Genomic DNA, 19,780 nt, shown 5'->3' on the forward strand with positions numbered 1-19,780 from the left:
ACATTTTCGCTGTGGTCGCCAGTACTGAATCTGACTGCTCGTATGAGTGAACTGACGAGCTAACATCATGGTCCGGCTGTACATGTTCAGGCTGTTTTTGAGTTTTTCTACTTCACAAGTCTGGTGTGTATGAGCAGCGACTCGTCCTACTCGTACTTTGCTTTACAGCCATCATGAGGCCTACAAACCTCTCTGCGCTGCTGGCAGCTGCACTGAGTTTTCTGTCGATATCTCTGCCGTCTGCTACCGCGGACCAAGATTCGTCCATTAATGTTGCCCTGAAGGCATCTTTCCAGCCTGCTCCCTATCTAGTCGAGCTCCTGTACGCCTATAGTTGAGTTGATCTCGTGTGACAGACTAGCTGATTCACAGACAGAGAAACTGCAGCTCTCGAGAACTCATCATGCTACTTCCCTCTACTCGATCGTATAGCGGACGGCACCTTCGCTCACCTCCATTCCGATCAGGAACTTTACACTAAATTTCTCGATGTCTTACAGCAGGATGGCCATCTCGGGGAGCAGGGCTCGCTGTCCTCCTTCAAGCTTGCCTTGTCCCTGCACGCAGCTGCACCAAGGATCGAGGCTCACTACCAGTACTACAAGTCGGCCGTCGAGCCTTCTATGATGGCGGCTCAGGACGCCGCTTGTCCAGTCTGGGTACATTTGGATGGTCAACAATACTGTTCACCAGAGCTAGAAAGAGCACAGCAACCAGTTGACAATGACAATCTCGAGGCTGAGTTACCTTTTGACCACACCTTGAGCTCTGCCGATTCGTCACTCCTGTCCACCATCTACGCAGATATTACACACCCGCTCTTTGGTCAGTTCCACCAAATCGTGAGTGCTACTGCTAAGGATGGCAAAAGCGCATATCGTGTTCGCTATCGGCCCAACACACAAGACTCGAGCCAACCACTATATGTGAGCGGCTATGGTGTCGAATTGGTCCTAAAGCGAACAGATTATATCGTTATTGACGATCGTGATGCTGCTCACCAACCTGGTAGCACTGACGAGGCTTCATCGGCCACTGCCGTTGCTGAAATCAAGCCTTTGACCAGCGCAGAGGTGTCCAAGCTTGGTCTCAATGCTGCTAGCTACATCATGGCTAGCGACGATCCTATGATCACACTGCTTGAGGTGTCCGCTAATTTCCCAAAGTATGCCTCAACTATTGCCTCTCATAACGCTTCGAGCGCTTTGGTGATTGAACACAAACAGAATCGGGACAAGCTCCTGCCTGCTGGTTACAATGTCATCTGGATGAATGGCCTACAGGTTCAGAATCGAGAGGTCGATGCGTATTCTCTCATCGACGTCCTCAGAAAAGAAAGACAACTCATCAAAAGGCTGAAGGACATAGGATTATCTTCCACTGAGGCTATCGATCTGCTCTCTCATGAGGTTCTGGCGCTATCCCAAACCGACGATCAACCACAGCGGTACGACTGGCGCTCACCTGCTGACTCCCGTGAGATTATCATATGGCTTAATAATATCGAGAAAGATACAAGATACGCTAGGTGGCCCACTTCCTTGAACATGTTGCTGCAACGCACATACCCTGGTCAGTTACCGCAGGTTCGTCGAGATATACACAACGTTATCGTGCCAATAGACTTTCATAACGTGAGACATTTGGATCTAATCGTCAACACCCTGCAGACCCTCGTGAAGAGGTCATTTCCCCTCCAGCTTGGCCTCGTACCCATTGGTACTGACGAACCCTCACGGCAAGCCGCAAAATTGTCTTACCACATCCTTGACACATATGGCCTTGGACGTCTGCTGACCTTTTATCAAAATATCGTCACCTCCAAAAAAGGTGTTTCTGCCGTCGCAACAGTCTTTGAGTCCCTGACAGGAGCTTTGACTGCGAAAGAAGGCACGAGTCCACTGTCTTATAACCAAGTCCAGCAAGACGAAGAGCTCCGGGAAACGCTCAAGAATGCAGATGCATATGCATCACGTCTTGCTTTGAACAACAAAAACCCTCCTGTCCTTGTTAACGGTGTTGCAATCCCTCGTACTGAAACGTGGTTTGAGACACTAAGTCAACGCATCTACATGGATCACCGTGCTCTTCAAGTTGCAGTGTATGAAGGCAACATAGCTGAGGGGACATGGATCCCAGATTTCTTCTTGCAACGAGCTGCTACAAGACGCAACTCTCTCGTCGTGCCGGAGAACAAGAAGGAGGTTCGGGTCGTGAATGTTGCAGAAATCACAACCAAGCACGCTTCTAGCTACAATACCTTGCCACGCATACCTGGAGAAAATTCGGCTTTGCTGAGCAGCTGTGCACATCTTTTGTTAGCCCTTGATCTAGATAGTCCTCATGGGCGAGATTTGCTCGCAGAAGCTCTTGCATTTCACGAGAAACGTCCTGAGGTTGAAGTTCTACTTCTACATAGTCAAAGACCAGGAGAACCTCTATCAGCCCTTCCTATTGAGCTCTACCACAATGTGAGAGATGGTTCCAGAGACCTACCCCGAGCACAGCTGAAAGTACTCGTCAATGAAAAAGGCGATGATGTGCCGCCGACTAGTCAGGACCAGGAAAAGGCAATGGACTACTGGCTTTCTCATGAAGATCTAATTCGCGCGATAGGCCTCACTCCTGGAGATAATGCTATTAGCCTGAATGGACGTGTCGTGGGACCTCTCGTCGATGCTTTCACAGGTGAAGACTTTGAGAGTCTACTGGACTATGAGATCTCAGAGAGGATCGCTCCTGTCACCACTGCCATCACTGCACTCTCTCTCGAGGACAAGTTCAGTCATCCTCTGGATGTTGCTAAAGTGACCTCAATCGTGGCAAGCTCTCTGATATCAGATATTCCTGAAGGTATATACGAGGCTGCCCCTCTCATCAGACTAGACAAGTTCAAGCAATGGAAAAATGAGTCAACCATGATTCATCTGCCATCAGACACCGAGCCTTCGATACAGATCGTCGCAGCGATTGATCCGGCTTCCGAGACAGCACAGAACTGGTTGCCTATCTTGAAAACCTTGGCGGACTTAGACGGGGTGGATGTAAAGTTGTTCCTCAATCCTCGCGAACAACTTTCTGAACTGCCAGTGAAGCGCTTCTATCGCAATGTTATTGCGCCATCTCCTACCTTTTCTGCCAATGGCAGTCTTGCGGCACCTCAAGCTGTCTTCTCTACCATTCCGCCAGACGTACTGTTCAATCTGGGCATGGTCGTTCCGCCAGCTTGGCTCGTCTCGCCGGAGGAGTCTATCTATGATTTGGACAACATCAAGTTGAGCAGTGTACCAGCTGGCCAGAATGTAGACGCACTCTACGAACTCGAGCACATCCTGATCGAAGGTCATTCGAGGGATATCACAAAAGGCACACCACCACGAGGTGCTCAGCTCTTACTTGGGACGGAGCAGAACCCTCATTTTACCGACACAATCATAATGGCGAACGTAGGCTACTTTCAATTCAAAGCCAATCCTGGCCATTGGCAATTGACTCTGAAGCCTGGAAGATCTTCCAGAATTTTCGATATCGATAGTGTGGGCTCAAGAGGCTACGCACCACAACCGGGCGACGAAGGCAATCAGGTGACGCTGATGTCTTTCCAAGGGGTAACTCTCTTTCCGCGATTATCTCGCAAAGCTGGTATGGAGGATGAAGACGTCCTCGAAGTGGGTAGTCTGGCCGACACTGCTGCGTCATATCTTAAGAAGGGTCAGTCACTACTGTCATCTATCGGGCTAGGCAAGAAAACTGCCTCTGGCAGCGTTCAGGCAGATATCAACATTTTCTCTGTGGCTTCGGGCCATCTCTATGAGCGTATGCTCAACATCATGATGCTGTCCGTGGTCAAGCACACTTCACACTCCGTCAAATTCTGGTTCATAGAGCAATTCCTATCACCTTCATTCAAGCGCTCTCTACCCTACCTCGCAGAACACTACGGCTTCCAGTTCGAAATGGTAACCTACAAATGGCCACACTGGCTCCGTGGGCAAAAAGAAAAACAAAGAGAAATATGGGGCTACAAAATCCTCTTCCTAGACGTGCTCTTCCCCCTCGATCTCGAAAAAGTAATCTTCGTCGACGCCGACCAAATCGTCCGCACCGACATGATCGAACTAAACAAAGTCGACCTCCACGGAGCCCCCTACGGCTTCACTCCCATGTGCGACTCCCGCACCGAAATGGAAGGCTTCCGATTCTGGAAACAAGGATATTGGGCAAACTTCCTCGAAGGCAAACCCTATCACATCTCCGCCCTCTACGTCGTCGACCTCAAACGCTTCCGCGAACTGGCGGCCGGCGACCGGTTACGCGGGCAATACCACGCCCTCTCAGCTGATCCCAACAGCCTCTCGAATCTCGACCAAGATCTCCCCAACCACATGCAGCATAACCTGCCCATCCACAGTCTTGATCAGGACTGGCTGTGGTGCGAGACGTGGTGTGCTGACGAAGCGCTCGGCACAGCGCGCACGATCGATTTGTGTAATAATCCTATGACTAAGGAGCCGAAACTCGATAGAGCAAGACGTCAGGTGCCGGAGTGGACGGAGTATGACAATGAGATTGCGGAGGTGCTGAAGGGTGCGATGAAGGATGAGGGAGAGGTGGATTTGAAGGCTGGTTCGGAGAAGCAGAATGATGAATTGTATGGGAGGAGGAAGGAAAAGGTTAAAGATGAATTATGAGGGGTATGTACTGTATGTAGATGAATAGATGGATGAGTGGGACTTGTGTTTTGCGATAGAAATGATAGAATGAATAGGTAGACAAAGCTTTACTGCTCCGCCATCTTCTTCATGATAGTGCTTGGTCTCATGGACGGGAAAAGGGACTGGAACCCATGAATATCTAGAAGTGTGAATGATATATTACATTGCGTACGTACAGCAGGCAGCTATGATTCAGCAGAAGGCCTGATATTGGCTTGTAATACTGGTAACTAATAAAACATTTTCGGAAGTCGTGCCGTTGTTTACTTCAAAAGCCTTTTGATTCTCTTCGATCCACCGCAAGGAGTTGCACTTCTGACTCAGTCGCTGCTTCAAATGCAGCAGTTGCATGTATCAAACTAAGCCTTTCTGGCTTCATTCATTCAAGCTTCCTGTTGTGTACACGGCTCCATCTAAGCCTGCGACTGTGATTTGGTCGTAAGCCTCGTCTTGCGTATAAGCGGTCTGAGTCTGTGGCGAAGTCCGTACCAGAGAATTTTGCCTGGTGCTTCGTCGGTTGCCCTTTCTCGGCGTGCGCGGTGTGATCACGTCACTTCCTATGCGTGGTGGAGGCATCAACGCCTGTTGCGTCTCGGGATGAGATTGGGAGAGATCAGTGTATCCCGAAGTCTGGGTTTCATATGGTGGTGACTTTCGTCCTGCTGCTCGAGTGCGTCTTGACGAACGGCGCTGAATCCCTGGCGGCGGTTTTAGCTGGGGTGTTGCTAGTGAACTGGTATTTTGCTGGCTTGGCACTGCATTATGAATGCTCATATTTGAAGCGGTCGTAGGTGGGTGATGCAGCTGTGTCGCAGGCACATCGGATAGATATCCGAGATTTGAAAAATGGGGCACATTTCTGTCTCCGGTCTGGCCCCTGGTCCGTAGGAGTCGTTGAGGGTTCACTAGTCCTGGTAGAGAGCCTATCTGCTGACCAGGAGTGCTTTCGATAGCCTGCCCGAATGGGTTAGGCTGCTCAGCCCCTAGTGGTCGTAGGCCCTGGGAGAGAAGCCAATTATTCAGATGTTGCTCTTTCGCATTCGCATCACCACCTCTTAGGCTTGTATCACTGGAGGAGATCGCAGTGACTGCGCCAAACAGATTGCGCATAGACTCCTAGGCTTGCGCAGGCGCTGCTGGCGTAGGCTGGGGAGTGACTGTCGTCCTTTGCTGTGCGGCTTGTGTCGTGTAGGCAGCTAGACCATTCGCAGCGTTGGTAACAACACTCTGTCCCGGTTGTGTAGCTTGTACAGACTGATTCTGGATATAGCTTTGAGCATTTTGCTGTGGCTGTGGCGTTCCTGAAGCCTGCCGCTGCTGCTGGATATGCTGTACACTTTGTGGTTGTGGACTTTGGCTGCCGGTGTATTGGTTCTGACCTTGTTGTTGTGCAGCCTTGATTTGCTGTATGGTGGCATGTGTATTAGCCTGAGCATAAGCTCCTTGCAGCAGGTTCGGGTTCGATTGGGCTGGTGTCGAATACTGGTTACGTTGAGGCTGTATATTCGGAGGCTGCACTGTCTGCTGAGCATAGCTATGACCGTTCACCAAAGGCTTTGCGGGTGAGGCGCTGCGGTTGTATTGTGCGTTGTTCTGCGCCTGTCCATAACCGTTCTGTAGTCGTTGGTACTGCTGTATTGTGGCTCCCGGATATGGCTGCTGAGGACGATTGAAAGCAGGCGTCTGAGTGTATGGAGCTGCAGCCACGTTGGGACGAGGAGTGTTGTACATTTGCACATTCCTCTGAGCGTAACCGGGGAGTGTGGGAGGTTGGGTCGCGGAAGTACCATAGCTTCTTGCTTGTGTGTTGTAGCCGGTGTTAGGAGCAGGACCAGTATAACTGGCCCGAGCAGGAGTTGGATTAGTCGCCCGAGTAGCAGCAATTTGTTGAGACTGAGCGACACGCTGACGGTGAAGGGTGCCTTCGTCAGGCTGAGCTGTTCCAGACACGTCAGGCGTGCGAACTATTATGTTGGTGCTTACATTGAGAGCTTTCAACTGCTCGCCGTCCAACTTGGCTACTGCGAAGGGAGGCAAGGAAGCCACAAGTATCTTTAATTGTTGTCGCAGGAGGTCAAAAGTGTCGAGTTCCAAGCTGTCAGGCTTGTTAGAGTGATCGGTGGTGCCAGATTTATCGAGATCGCGAAGATTCTGACACGAGCTAAGAGTCTGTAACAGATCGGAGACCTCGTTTAGCATGTCGTCTGCGTCTTGTGTATGTTCTTCTGCGTCAGGCTGAGCATCCTGTATGCTTACGGGAACATAATCGTCTATAACCTGTTGGAAATCATCGTCAATGTGTGGATAATCGGAGCTGCTCAGACTATTGTGTTTGCCGGGAAGAGGTATGATGCGTTGCATTGCCTGTTGACCGTGCTTTCTGTACCACAGACGACCACGATCTGAGCGAGGTATTACAGCAGTAGTATTATCTTCGGATGGCGCAAACGAAGAGAACACAGTATTGAACAAAGCCTCGGGATCGTCGTTGATCTTGTTTCTGCGACTCGGAGGTTTTGTGACATTGGTCTCGTTGTTGGAATACTCAAGCCAAGAGCCAGCAGTCAGTGGAGTAGCACGATAGTCGTCTTTGCTCGTAGTAGTGACGTTCTCGAAGGGCTTGGTGAACTTCAGCGTAGATGTGTGTGTGTGCCTCGAAGGCTTAGGCGATTCCAATTGTCGCGCGTTACGCTGCTGTTGAAAGACTTCGCCAAAGGTTCTTGCAACTGTCTGAGCAGATAAGTGGCCTGGGTCAACTGTAGCGGCTTCAACGATGTCAAACCCACTAGGGAGCTTCTTGAGGTCAATTTCTTGCTGCCTGACGTTGGACGAAGGCTGTATGCGAAGACCGGTAAACAACTGCTTGACTGCTCCACCTTCCACGTTGCTTCGTACAGTCAAAACTTGACCAGCACGAGTAAGGAGGGTCCCTTGGGAAGAAGGCGAGGGTCGCAGGCTACCACGTGTGTATTGCGCTACGACATCGTCGATTCTGTCGAGTTGAGAGAGTGTATCGTCTCCATCAGATTTATGTGTTTTTCCATTCGGTAGCGGCTGGGATTGCCTCAACTCGGTCACAACCTGCCGCAAGTCTGCTAGAAGAGCATCTGAGGAGGAGTATAGTCCCAGATTTACGCGAGCTTCTACGGTATTGTCCTGAAAGTCTGTTCGCAGCTTTTTCGCGACCGGCGCATCATCAGGTTGGCCGGGAACAGGATATTGAAGGATGGACGAGGCGATATCGTACCTACATGGCCAGTTAGTATAAGTCGAGGTTTTGTGGATAGGCGCAGTTACTTCTTAATCTCGCGGATTATGCTGTCAATATCTGAGTCATCATTATGAGAATGGCTGTTGACAATTGGCTTTTCTGGCGATAGTGACCGTTTGCGCTTGCCAAGGTAGACTGAGGGGGTAATGGATCGTTGCTGTTCTGTAACAAGCGTGGTACCGTTCATGGTGACTGATATTTTGTAGCCATGCGGCTCAATCGAAGACTCAAACAGGGCGGTCACAATGTACTGAGCAGAGTTTGCAGATCAGTTGAGGACCCAGCTCGCTTCTTTTAGTTCCGTCTTTGTGCCTCCTTACAAGTGTTGCATGGCTTGGTGGGAGAATACAGCGGAGAGACCAATTCGCGATCGCGCCGAAGTAGAGATAGTAGAATTCGTCGAAAGGGAGTAGTAGGCGCGTCACAACTTTTGGCAAGTACAGTTCGGAGCGGAAAATAGGCCTGCAATAAATTATTACTGTGCGCGTCACTAAGCTGGAAGTGCTAAAGTGAATGTGCAGCAGGTGTGTGTTGAGGCAGGCGCAAAATGGTGGGTTTGATGGTCTCGTCGATACGAGTCGCAGTTGCGTCGTTGGAGCGTCGTCCCTTCTCCCACTGGGACCGCACTCGCCTTACATGCCTTTTTTGGGATACTGACTTTGGGCTCTCTGCCACGGTTGCGGTGAATAGGCGGTTTCTAGTTGTGAAATAACTCTGGCCTGACTACTGTTCCTCTCGTCTATTCTTGGGTTGCTGCGTAGACGAGTTGTCGTTATCTTTGCCTATCAGTGTCAGCTCTAGGATCGCCAGATGGATGTACAGAACCCCATCTCTTGCAGCTGCACGTAGTTTGACACGGGCAGTGCTTTCAAGAGCTGCCTCCTTCAGCTCCTACAATGGACATGTCTCTTCTCAAACCTTGCGCCGTTCCTCACGTCGAAGTGTGAGGACAAGAAGGACGCTCGGGCCGCGCGATGGGAAAGAGCGTTCCATCAGTACCGCAGTCAATGTAATTGCGCCGCCTTTAGCAGAAGACACTGATGAGGACATAAGCGCGAGCAAAGAGAAGCAAATCAACCAGAACGCTTTCTTGGTCGGAGGCGCTGTCGCGTTCGAAGAGCCGTATTTTCCCTCTGCGTCTCACTCTGCAGATGAGACTTCCGACGACATTCCAGCACAGCAGTCTGTACCACTAACTAAAGCTACCTTCCAGCCCGCGTGCCGTTCCTTTCGAGATGTTTGGACAGCTCTGCCACCACTCCGAAAACCGGACCTCTCCCACTGGCATCCTGTGAAAGGAAAGAGAAGAGGTACTCCTCGGCCTATAATCTCATATGCTGGACAAGAACATCCATTTCGTGGAGATTTGGGGAGTACTTCTCAACGTAGGATCACAAAACTGTTTATGCAGCATGTCTACCCTCATACCACCACATCACAGCTCGGGTCAGATGAGACTATCGTGTGTGCACTGCGTCGCGTCTACCCACATGACATGCGACGCTTTTACGACCAGGCAGAAGATGTTCTCACCTGGAGCTGGATCCTGCTTGCTCCTTCTGCCACAAGGAGCATTCTACGGCTGACTCACTGGTCTGACCATCTGGAAAGAGCTGGTCTACCTCCGGTTCCCCTATGGGTGAGTCTGCAAATGTTGAGGTTGCAGCACATTGATGCCGAGAGTCTGAGCCGTCTTATAGCTCTGATATCTCGTAATCGCCGTGCCTATCGGTGGTGGGGAGACTCGGCCATACTACTCATCGTTCGAATGCTACGACATGCCCGCATTGCTTCTCCCTCCTCCTTTGAAAAGATAACGACTCTCTTCCTAGACGTGCTTGATGCTCACCTCAATCAACAGAGGAGGACCCTGCATAGCCGTCTACCAATCATTACCTACTGGTGCAATCGTGTTCTCAGCCTCATGTCCCTGCCAGTGTCTCTGCATCCGTTCAGATCCATGAGCTTTCAGCAGGCCGCACAGTTGACTCTGATGCGCTATATGCAAAACCACGTGCCAACGATCCCTCTCAACCGCGAGGGCTATCGCGCCATTGCTGCCCTGCAAACTATGCACCGGAAGACAGCTACAGAGAAGGACTGGGCACGACTCAAATCAATCAATTGGCCGCCATGGGAGCAAAAAGTTCTGATGGGAGCCATTATCAGGCCACGCATATACTCAGGAAGATTCAGTCGTGTCATCAAAGTGTTGCAACGAACACAAGAAAGTGGTTATCCTTTGCGAAATGCAGAAATTGCTATGCAGGTTTTGGCTGGCTGGGATACTGATCGATCTCCTACCATTCAAATGAGGCGCAAAATATCTTTACACAATTCCAGCGCTCTTTTCCGACCAACTTCTGTCGACGATCCTGTCGTTTGGGCTGCCAGGGTCGAAGCCACGAGGACTGTGCGGGAGGCCTGGATGTGTTTCTGTAGCTACTCTACTACCGTTCCTGTCGGGCGTCAGGTGGCACAGGTCTACCACGTCATGTTTACCAAGTTGTTTGCAAAAGTTAGTCCTAATCGTTCGGAACGTGGTACAATGCCAGGCGATGGCCTTGAGACCTATCCTGACCCTGAATCAGCTCGTGAGAGAGTTTGGGTGCCTGAAGAAATCCCGTCAATCGAAGACTTCTTCTCAAGAATGGTCAAGAACAATGTCCGTCCTTCCCTGAGGTTGTTGAGCGATCTGTTGGACCATCCTGAGACCTCGCTCGACAAAGGCTTGCAGTATGTATCTTGTGCCTACATAACAAGCGGACACCAGTGCATCCTTACGAAACCCGAGGAACAGAACTTTCAGAACCTGATTCGCGTCTTGAAAGTCATGCCGAATCACTTCTCCCGAGCTTATATCGGGCTTCTAGCTCGTCCTAACACCCCGAAAGGTGCTCCGTGGCGCTTCTTTGGAGAAGCCATGGGCAGGAGGTTGGTCGGGCCTGTCTTTGTTGGAAGTCTCCTCGAGAAATCTGGCATTCGCGAGCCCTCGATTTGGAATGCTTATTTTGCAGCCTTGTTTCAGCATGCTCACGACAAGTTTGACTCCTTTCGTAAGTTGCAGCTCACGACGATATGGATGAGGGCATGTCAAGCTCTATGCAGCGTCTGGCATACGGTACCGTTGAACTACATGACTTTCGAGTCTGTCGCGCATCTGGCCTTCGTGACGGAGACGATGTCGAAAGCCACGCAGCTAGCGGATGCGCCCACGGATCCTGGTCGTCTGATGATCTCAAAGAAAATGTTCATGGTGGCCGCTTCAGGCAGTTCAAGACGTGAGTTTTGCAGTTTCACTGCTAGCACGAACATACTGCACAGCGTTCCGCGAGGTGATGCCATCGAGGCAATGGTATGGGTACTTGCCACGGCACAGAATTCGAGCTCGGTAGATGATATGGTACAGCTGTTGAGATGGACGCGTCACCACCTAGAGCAGATCAAACTTCACGGTCACGGGTTGAGTAAACACAATCTAGCTGCGTTCAAGACTTTCCTCACAGGAGTGTGGGCACTCAAAGACGAAGACCTTTTCGATGAAGTCTACGTTGCTACCGAGGAGCAAATGCAAGAGGTAGAACAGCTTGCTGGAGACATGGGAGGTTGGCCCGATGACGAGTACATCGCAACGTACATGATGTTCCAGAGAGGGAAAATTGAGAGAATTCGAAGACTGCTCAGATCCAGAGTGAGGCTCAGGATTGGAAAGGAAGAGGTTGCCGTGCCAGAAGAGAGATAGAAGGAGGCTCAGCACTGAACAAATAACCACAATGCAACGTACGTACTGAATTTGGTCCGTGTTCCATCTTAGATCCTAGCTTCTTTGCAAAGAGAACTGAAACATTCGCACTGTGCATGTAGTTGAGACGGAACTGCCAAGCACGATCCAGTCTTGCGAATTGGCAATCACGAGTTCACTTTTCAGCCATGATGTAACACAAAGGATGCCGGTTGGTCCTTATCAGGTTTCGACTTGGTAATTTTCGCTTCTTGAATAATGATTACCTGTACCTTCGCCATAACTTGTACTTAGCGGAATGAAGAACACACAAGAAACTCCGCCCCGCGTCTGACTGCACTTAGCGGACGGTGGAGAAAGAGCGACCCCCACGTCAACGTGTCTCATGTATGGCCGAGCGTTGCTGAGTTTGGCTCCCAACCATTCAGATCTGCTCCTGAGAACAAATGCAACCACGACCACAGCGGATGTTCATGGTTCGCAGGGGCTGGCTAGATAAGATGCCGGGACCAGGTCAATGCGCGGCAGTGATGCCACTTCAGTGTTAAGTAATACTATCGAGTCTTCTTTGTTTACTTTATTTACTCTGCCAGTTTCATTTCCTCATCCTGTTCTCTCCGTTTGCTATTCAAGTCCCTTACTGCTCTATTGTGAGATCACCTTGTAGCACATTAACAAGTTGAGACTTTGCATAATCCTACAACCTACACTCGCTGCTACGCACTCTCTTCCGAGTAGTTGAAGCACAGCAATGCCTTCTGCTGACCCCCAGAGCAGTGGTTACAGCCACACAGATGGCCAATACATCAATGGTCACAGCTCAGCCAAGTCCAGCACATCTAAGACACCACCTACCTCCTCAGTCCCTCAAAGGTTTCTCTCTCGTCCATCAGAATTAGGCATAACCCTTGTTGGATTCAGTGGTGGTCAATGTCGTCCAGGCACAGAATCTGGTCCCGCAGTTCTTACAGAAGCTGGTCTGCTCACGCAGTTGTCCGAGGAGCTTGGCTACACTCTTCACGGCGATGAACAAGTGCGGAATTTCGACGAATATCAGCCTACTGTCACCGGTCGAGATGCAACTGTCAGCAACTCGACTCCAAAATTCGACGACCCTGATGTCAGAGGAATGAAGAATCCGCGCAGTGTCAGTGCCGTTACCGAGCAGATCTCGGAACTTGTTTACCAGCAAGCACGACAAGGCCGACTAGCACTTACTCTAGGCGGAGACCACAGCATCGCAATTGGAACCGTGAGCGGTGTTGCTCGTGCTGTACGGGAACGGTGTGCAGCTGATGGAACTCTTCCTGAATCCACAACCCCTGAAATTGCAGTAATCTGGGTAGACGCTCATGCCGACATCAACACTCCAGAAACAAGTGACAGCGGCAACATTCATGGTATGCCTGTCTCCTTCCTCACTGGCCTTGCCACCTCTTCTGAAAAAGGTGTTTTCGACTGGTTGAGATCAGAGCATATTCTCAACCTCAACAAACTCGTCTACATCGGTCTCCGGGACGTCGATGCTGGCGAGAAGAAAATACTTAGAGACAATAAGATCAAGGCATTCAGCATGCACGATATTGACAGATATGGAATCGGCAAGGTGATGGACATGGCACTTGAATATATTGGCTCAGAAACACCGATACACCTGTCTTTCGACGTTGATGCACTGGATCCGATGTGGGCGCCCAGCACGGGAACGCCTGTAAGAGGTGGTCTAACGCTGAGGGAGGGTGATTTTATTTGCGAGGCTGTTGCGGAATCGGGTCAATGTGTGGGTGTCGACCTTGTTGAGGTCAATCCACGCTTGGTAGAGGGAGGAGTTAGTGATACTGTTAGAGCCGGTGTCAGTCTCGTCAGGTGTGCATTGGGCGATACACTGCTCTGAACGGATCACGTTTCATGCTTTCGAACGACTTTGAACAGAAAATCTGGACCATAGACAGGAAAAGCAGGCCGGATGCCTTTTCATGATTGCATAGCGATGTAGGTCGTCATTGCATCAGTAGACAATACTACATCTCTATTACCGTCTATCGTCAAGCCATCATCTAGACCACCTCTTTCCAACCATTGTTCCATTGCCCAAGCTCCCATCAGTATAGAAACTAACATTGTCCGTACTGTTACTATACGAAACATTACACCTCTCACTAAACCCCTCAAATATCGCCGCCCGTCCAGCAAGATAACTCTGCAATCCACTTGCAGAACAAGACTCAGCCGGTCCACCGTGACAATCCGGTAAAGTCTGCGGCGCATCGTTGACCATGACACGATAGAACGTTGACCCGTCCGTAGCACTACTACTGCCATTGTTCGCGAGCTGGGATTTCACATAGTAGTTCTGCGAGCAGTCCATCTTCTCGATCGCGATATTGCTCAGGAACGGGAGGACGTAGCTTGAAACCCAGGCGCGGTTATAGTTTATCTGATCTAAGGGCATGGTGGCGTTGATGTCGCTGCCGGGGGAGAACTGTGTGTTGTTGAAGAGGCCCATTGCGACGAGGACGGTGGGCGGAAGTTCGCGGTGGGTGAAGGAGATGTAGAGATCCTGGGAGTTGGCTGGGGTCGTGCTTGTGAGAAGGTTCAGAGTTGCGTTCAGCCAGGGGAAGCCGATAACACCCGAGATGGGGTTTCCGTAGCCGGTGTTGTAGTGGTACATGATGTCGTTGGCGTACTCGAAGGATAGCCATTCGTCGGGGGAGAATAGGTCGAGGGAGCAGAAAGGGGAGGAGCCGCGGATGACGGTTTCGTAGCCGCACAGTTCTTGCATGGCGAAGATGTCGTCGGCGGTGAAATTGAAGTCTGGGGCGAGGGCGTTGAGGCGGCTGATGATAGGAGCGCTGTATAGGGATTGGTATTGGGAGGATTGTTTGGAGCCGGCGGAGGAGCTGTACGCTGGACAGCTGCTGTATGGTGTGAGAGTGTTTGCGCCTGCTTGTTTGCCTTCGTAGACTTGGACCATGTCTATTTGGTTGTCGTCTAGTTCGAGACCGCGGATGAGGCCTTCTGCGCTCTTGACTGTTCTTTCTGCTGTGGATGTCCATACTCTTTGTGGAAGGCGGAGGTTAGGGTACTTGTACGAGATTGTGACGCCGAGCTGAGCAGATTGTAGCCTGCCTGTTCTTGTTACTAGTTCTTGTTCGGTGAGCTGTGGTGGCATCCAGTCTCTCAGGAAGGCCAATTCTGGCACGATGACCCAGTTCACGTTGCTGTGATTCTGGTGCTTTTGAATGAATGGCTCCAAGTACTCTTCATAGTCGAAGTCGTTTGCATTGATGGCGGCATGACGAACGAGGTATGCTGCCTGGGTGACATTGCAACCTTGTGGTGGGCTAGGATTCCTGGGAGGATCTTGAGGTTCAAAGTACGGGGCAATTCCTGCAAGGTGCTCTAATGGATCGAATGTGTAGGATTCATACAACGTTCGCGCAAACGATGTGCTTGTGAAGGCAGGGAATAGTATGAATATGTTCGACTTCATGTTTGAGATAATGCGCACGTATCAGAGGAACAGATCAGGGAAAAGGGAGTGGATGTGACATCTTTTATGCACAGAACAAGTTGAGGCTTACCTTATGTGTGTACAGCGAGGCCGCATGGTCAGCCAGCGTAATAGCTCATTTGGTGGAAGAACTAAACCTCAATGGAATGCCAGTAAGCCATAATCAAGCTCAGGATGAAGCCACCAGAAAAGCTTGACGGGCTTGACTTGCGTGCATGAAGCAAGGAATAGGAACTCCACATATGCCCAAAAGGAAGAAAGAGAGTTGAGATGACGGTATGGTACGAGCAGGAGAAGCTAGCTGATGTTCAGCTTCAAGTTCGGGTTCAAGATGAACTTTTCTGGAAATCACAACAATGCGTCATTTCATGGAACGCGACCAGGATTGCGAGGATGCCCAAGGCAACAAATCTTTCACGTGAAAAGTCGCTGGGTCTTCGGCACGGATTTTAAAAGGCAGAATCGTACTTCGACGGCGATTGCTACTCGCTGCTATCGGAGCTATCCGATCGGGCTCGAGGAATTGACAGCCAGGTCCTGGCCTCCGGGTCTCCGCCTGCAACACGAGTGCTTCGTGGTCAATGTTGCGCATCTTTGCCACGCTTTTCGGAAGTAACCATTGCGGAGGATTTTTTCTTAATTGGTTGTTATGTTTACCAAATCGACAAACCATGAGCTCCGACCAATTGAATGAGAGGTAAAAAAAATTCCTGGGTGTCTGCAGACTCGAGAGAAACTTCCATGCCTGTAAACTACCAAGTCAGACAAGCTATCAACGCAATAGCGATGATATTGACAATGGCAGCAAGATGCGGCGAGAGGCTATTTGCCTGATCGTGTAGAAAATCACTTCAATCAGTATTCGTTATGAGCTTCTTGTGATTGGACAGACATTGATAGCATATCGATGGAAAAGAGGCTTTGCTCTTTCGAGGCCGAGGCTGTAATCGCAGCACAAAGAAGTGGATCTCCCAGAAAGGCCAAAGAGTGTTCATAGACCAATGACAGTAAGGCCTCGTGCCCGCAAAGCAAGAGCTGTTGCTGGCCACAGGCGCACCAATCAACGAGGGTCAAAAGCACACTCCATTTCTACCTCTTCTATCCGCAGCTCGAATTCACACTTCCTCTTTATTAAAGCACCCTCTTCTCTCCACTCAACGTGTGAATCTGCAGCTGGGTCTGCGGTGAATATACACAGTACTGACAGAGCTACTGAGAGACCACAGCCAGCATGCTGTCCTCCAAGCTCTTCGGGCGAGTGTGCTCGGTAAGTACTGAATGCTGGTTGACATCATACCAAGTTCGTTATCAGCTCGCATGCCAGACTCGACCACTACGAGCTGAAGCATGGCGCAGTTGTTATTCGAATGCGAATGATGACTTAATGTTACTCATGGCTAACAAATCTTTTGCAGCAGGGAGCCCGCATGGGTAGCGTAAGCAGCTATATCGACCACAATCCGTGAAGCAGAGGAGCTAACACAGTAAGCCTTTCAAGAGCCGAGCTACGTATGCCACCGTCGGCGATCACCCGTTGGACCAGAAGGTTGAGATGACCAACTGGGAGAAGGTGAGCATGATTAGGGTTGCTTGAAATACGAAGCTGGACTAATCAGTTCTAGGGTCACTATATCAATTACAAGTAAGCAGTTCCGCGGATCCAGGTTTCATCAAAATACGAATTGGTTTTGGACATTCTTGAAGAGTAGAATTAATAGTGGAACAGGAAAATGTCAGAAAACCTCGCAATAGTACGAAAGAGGCTGAATAGGCCACTCACATACGGCGAGAAAATTTTATACTCGCATCTGGACGATCCAGAAGGTCAAGACATCGAGCGTGGAGCGTCCTACCTCAAATTACGACCCGATCGAGTGGCTTGCCAGGATGCTACAGCTCAGATGGCCATCTTGCAGTTCATGTCCGCTGGTATGCCTTCTGTTGCGACTCCAACTACCGTCCATTGTGACCATTTGATCGAAGCTCAAATCGGAGGCGATAAGGATTTGGATCGAGCAAAGAGCATCAACAAAGAGGTTTACGATTTCTTGTCATCTTCATGCGCCAAGTACAACATCGGTTTCTGGAAACCAGGTTCTGGCATCATCCACCAAAGTGAGTTTGTCCTTCCATACTGCTATGATCTTCTGCTGATTTTCCGCCAGTTGTCCTAGAGAACTACGCCTTCCCAGGTGGTCTTATGATTGGTACCGATTCTCACACGCCCAATGCTGGTGGTCTTGGTATGGTCGCTATTGGAGTCGGTGGTGCTGATGCTGTCGATGTCATGGCCAATCTTCCGTGGGAACTAAAAGCTCCCAAGTATATTGGTGTGAAGCTCACCGGCGAACTAAGTGGCTGGACTGCTCCAAAGGATATCATTCTCAAAGTTGCTGGTATCCTAACTGTCAAGGGTGGCACAGGCGCTATCGTTGAGTATCATGGTAAGTCGTTCTGTTCCCTTGTTCGTTCCGTCTCAATTCCAATACTTTCTGGCAACCTTGTCCAAAATTGCAGCCATGTTTCAAGATTTCTGGAGCACGCCAGTCGTCATTCAATCGTGACAAGTCTTTCTGCATCGCGAGAAGGTCTGAAGACTCGGGCCTACTCCTCAACTTTGTTTCAGAAGATACCAACCCATCAACCCCACACGAGGTCCAGAAAGAGCTCGGCCTCAATTCATATACCCTGTTGCATTACTCAAAGTTTTGCGTCGAACAATCCGCTTACCACTCATTAGGTCCCGGTACGAACAGCTTGTCATGCACGGGTATGGCCACGATTTGCAACATGGTAAGTGCCCTTCTTGTTGCTATTATCCTTCCTTTAATTGACGTTTTTAGGGCGCTGAAATTGGTGCTACAACCTCACTCTTCCCGTTCAACGACCGCATGTACGACTACCTCAACGCAACCAAGAGACAGCATATCGGAGACTTCGCACGAAAGTACGCCAACGAGCTACACGAGGATGAAGGTTGTGAATACGACCAGTTGATCGAAATCAACCTGTCCGAGCTCGAGCCACACATCAACGGTCCATTCACTCCCGATCTAGCCACTCCTATCTCCAAGTTCAAGCAGGCTGTCATTGACAACAAATGGCCTGACGAGCTCAAGGTTGGTCTAATCGGATCCTGCACGAACTCGTCCTACGAGGACATGTCGCGAGGTGCCTCCATCGCAGAGGACGCTATGGCCCATGGAATTAAGTCGAAAGCCCTGTTCACTGTCACTCCTGGCTCCGAGCAGATCCGTGCAACCATCGAACGAGACGGACAACTGAAGACCTTCGAGGACTTTGGTGGTATCGTTCTTGCCAATGCTTGTGGCCCATGTATCGGTCAATGGGATCGAAAGGATGTCAAGAAGGGAGAGCCAAATTCTATCCTATCCTCTTACAACAGAAACTTGTAAGAGATGCTCGCCAGTCATATAGACTTGAAGCTGACCGTCTTTCTAGCACCGGACGTAACGACGCCAACCCTGCCACTCACTCGTTCGTCACATCACCAGACCTTGTCGTCGCCATGTCGATTGCAGGAAGCCTCAGTTTCAACCCATTGACAGACACTCTGAAGGTACGTTCACCACCGTTGTCAATTGGTTCCTTTCGCTGACATAATGCAGGACAAGGATGGCAACGACTTCAAGCTCAAAGCTCCTACTGGTGATGGTCTTCCGAAGAATGGTTATGATCCTGGTCAGGACACATATCAACATCCGCCCGAATCTCGAGACTCCGTTGAGGTCCAGGTATCACCTTCTTCTGACCGTCTACAAATCCTCCAGCCATTCGATGCCTGGGATGGAAAGGATGCCACTGATTTGCCAATTTTGATCAAGGCCCAGGGCAAGACTACAACCGATCATATCTCTATGGCTGGTCCTTGGCTCAAGTATCGAGGTCATCTGGACAACATTTCGAACAACATGCTGATTGGCGCTATCAATGCTGCTAACGGTGAAGCCAACAAAGTTCAAAACTTCAAGTCTGGTGACTGGGACGCTGTCCCAGCCACTGCTAGACAGTACAAGAAGGACGGTATCAAGTGGGTCGTCATCGGCGACTGGAACTACGGCGAGGGTTCGTCACGAGAGCACGCCGCTCTTGAGCCAAGACACTTGGGTGGTTTGGCTATCATTACACGATCGTTCGCTCGTATCCACGAGACCAACTTGAAGAAGCAGGGTATGCTTCCTCTTACTTTCGCCAACCCAGAAGACTATGACAAGATCAACCCAGATGATAAGGTCGACATTATGTGCACTGAACTTGCAGTCGGTAAGCCGATCACGATGAAGGTTCATCCTAAGGACGGTCAGTCTTGGGATTGTCAACTAAACCAGACCTTCAACGAGGGTCAGATTGAATGGTTCAAGAATGGTTCTGCGCTGAACACTATGGCTAAGAAGCACAACTCATGAGCATCCAGAGATGTTGCGTAGAGATGAGCATTGTGTGTGGGATAGCTATATTGTGTATTGGCGGAGGAAAACCAAAATCCTTCGGTGAGACTACGAAGCCTGTTTGTTGTG

The 19,780-nt window shown here is 50.1% G+C and overlaps 6 protein-coding genes across 6 annotated transcripts; 4 read left to right on the forward strand and 2 right to left on the reverse strand.

Annotated features, from left to right (window-relative positions):
* Positions 1-173: 173 nt before the first annotated feature.
* On the forward strand, positions 174-4,691 carry KRE5 (killer toxin resistant protein; the record flags this gene model as incomplete). The annotated part of the gene is made up of 2 exons (XM_064895713.1): positions 174-322; positions 377-4,691. The coding sequence occupies 2 exons, from the start codon at positions 174-176 to the stop codon at positions 4,689-4,691; spliced, it is 4,464 nt and encodes a 1,487-aa protein (XP_064758400.1).
* Positions 4,692-5,831: 1,140 nt separating this feature from the next.
* On the reverse strand, positions 5,832-8,173 carry LTR64_001333 (uncharacterized protein; the record flags this gene model as incomplete). The annotated part of the gene is made up of 2 exons (XM_064895714.1): positions 5,832-7,962; positions 8,013-8,173. The coding sequence occupies 2 exons, from the start codon at positions 8,171-8,173 to the stop codon at positions 5,832-5,834; spliced, it is 2,292 nt and encodes a 763-aa protein (XP_064758401.1).
* Positions 8,174-8,800: 627 nt separating this feature from the next.
* Positions 8,801-11,728, forward strand: LTR64_001334 (uncharacterized protein; the record flags this gene model as incomplete). The annotated part of the gene is made up of 1 exon (XM_064895715.1): positions 8,801-11,728. The coding sequence occupies one exon, from the start codon at positions 8,801-8,803 to the stop codon at positions 11,726-11,728; it is 2,928 nt and encodes a 975-aa protein (XP_064758402.1).
* A 751-nt stretch (positions 11,729-12,479) lies between these two features.
* CAR1 (Arginase, catabolizes arginine to ornithine and urea) lies at positions 12,480-13,622 on the forward strand (the record flags this gene model as incomplete). The annotated part of the gene is made up of 1 exon (XM_064895716.1): positions 12,480-13,622. One exon carries the CDS (start codon positions 12,480-12,482, stop codon positions 13,620-13,622), a length of 1,143 nt encoding a protein of 380 aa, XP_064758403.1.
* Positions 13,623-13,785: 163 nt separating this feature from the next.
* LTR64_001336 (uncharacterized protein) lies at positions 13,786-15,221 on the reverse strand (the record flags this gene model as incomplete). The annotated part of the gene is made up of 2 exons (XM_064895717.1): positions 13,786-13,796; positions 13,889-15,221. 2 exons carry the CDS (start codon positions 15,219-15,221, stop codon positions 13,786-13,788), a joined length of 1,344 nt encoding a protein of 447 aa, XP_064758404.1.
* A 1,751-nt stretch (positions 15,222-16,972) lies between these two features.
* ACO1 (Aconitate hydratase mitochondrial) lies at positions 16,973-19,669 on the forward strand (the record flags this gene model as incomplete). The annotated part of the gene is made up of 6 exons (XM_064895718.1): positions 16,973-17,357; positions 17,408-17,686; positions 17,983-18,035; positions 18,086-18,654; positions 18,705-18,822; positions 18,872-19,669. The coding sequence occupies 6 exons, from the start codon at positions 16,973-16,975 to the stop codon at positions 19,667-19,669; spliced, it is 2,202 nt and encodes a 733-aa protein (XP_064758405.1).
* Between the last annotated feature and the right edge of the window lie 111 nt (positions 19,670-19,780).

The sequence above is a fragment of the Lithohypha guttulata genome (genome assembly GCF_036872675.1).
Source record: "Lithohypha guttulata strain CCFEE 5908 chromosome Unknown scaffold_1, whole genome shotgun sequence".
NCBI lineage: Eukaryota > Fungi > Ascomycota > Eurotiomycetes > Chaetothyriales > Trichomeriaceae > Lithohypha > Lithohypha guttulata.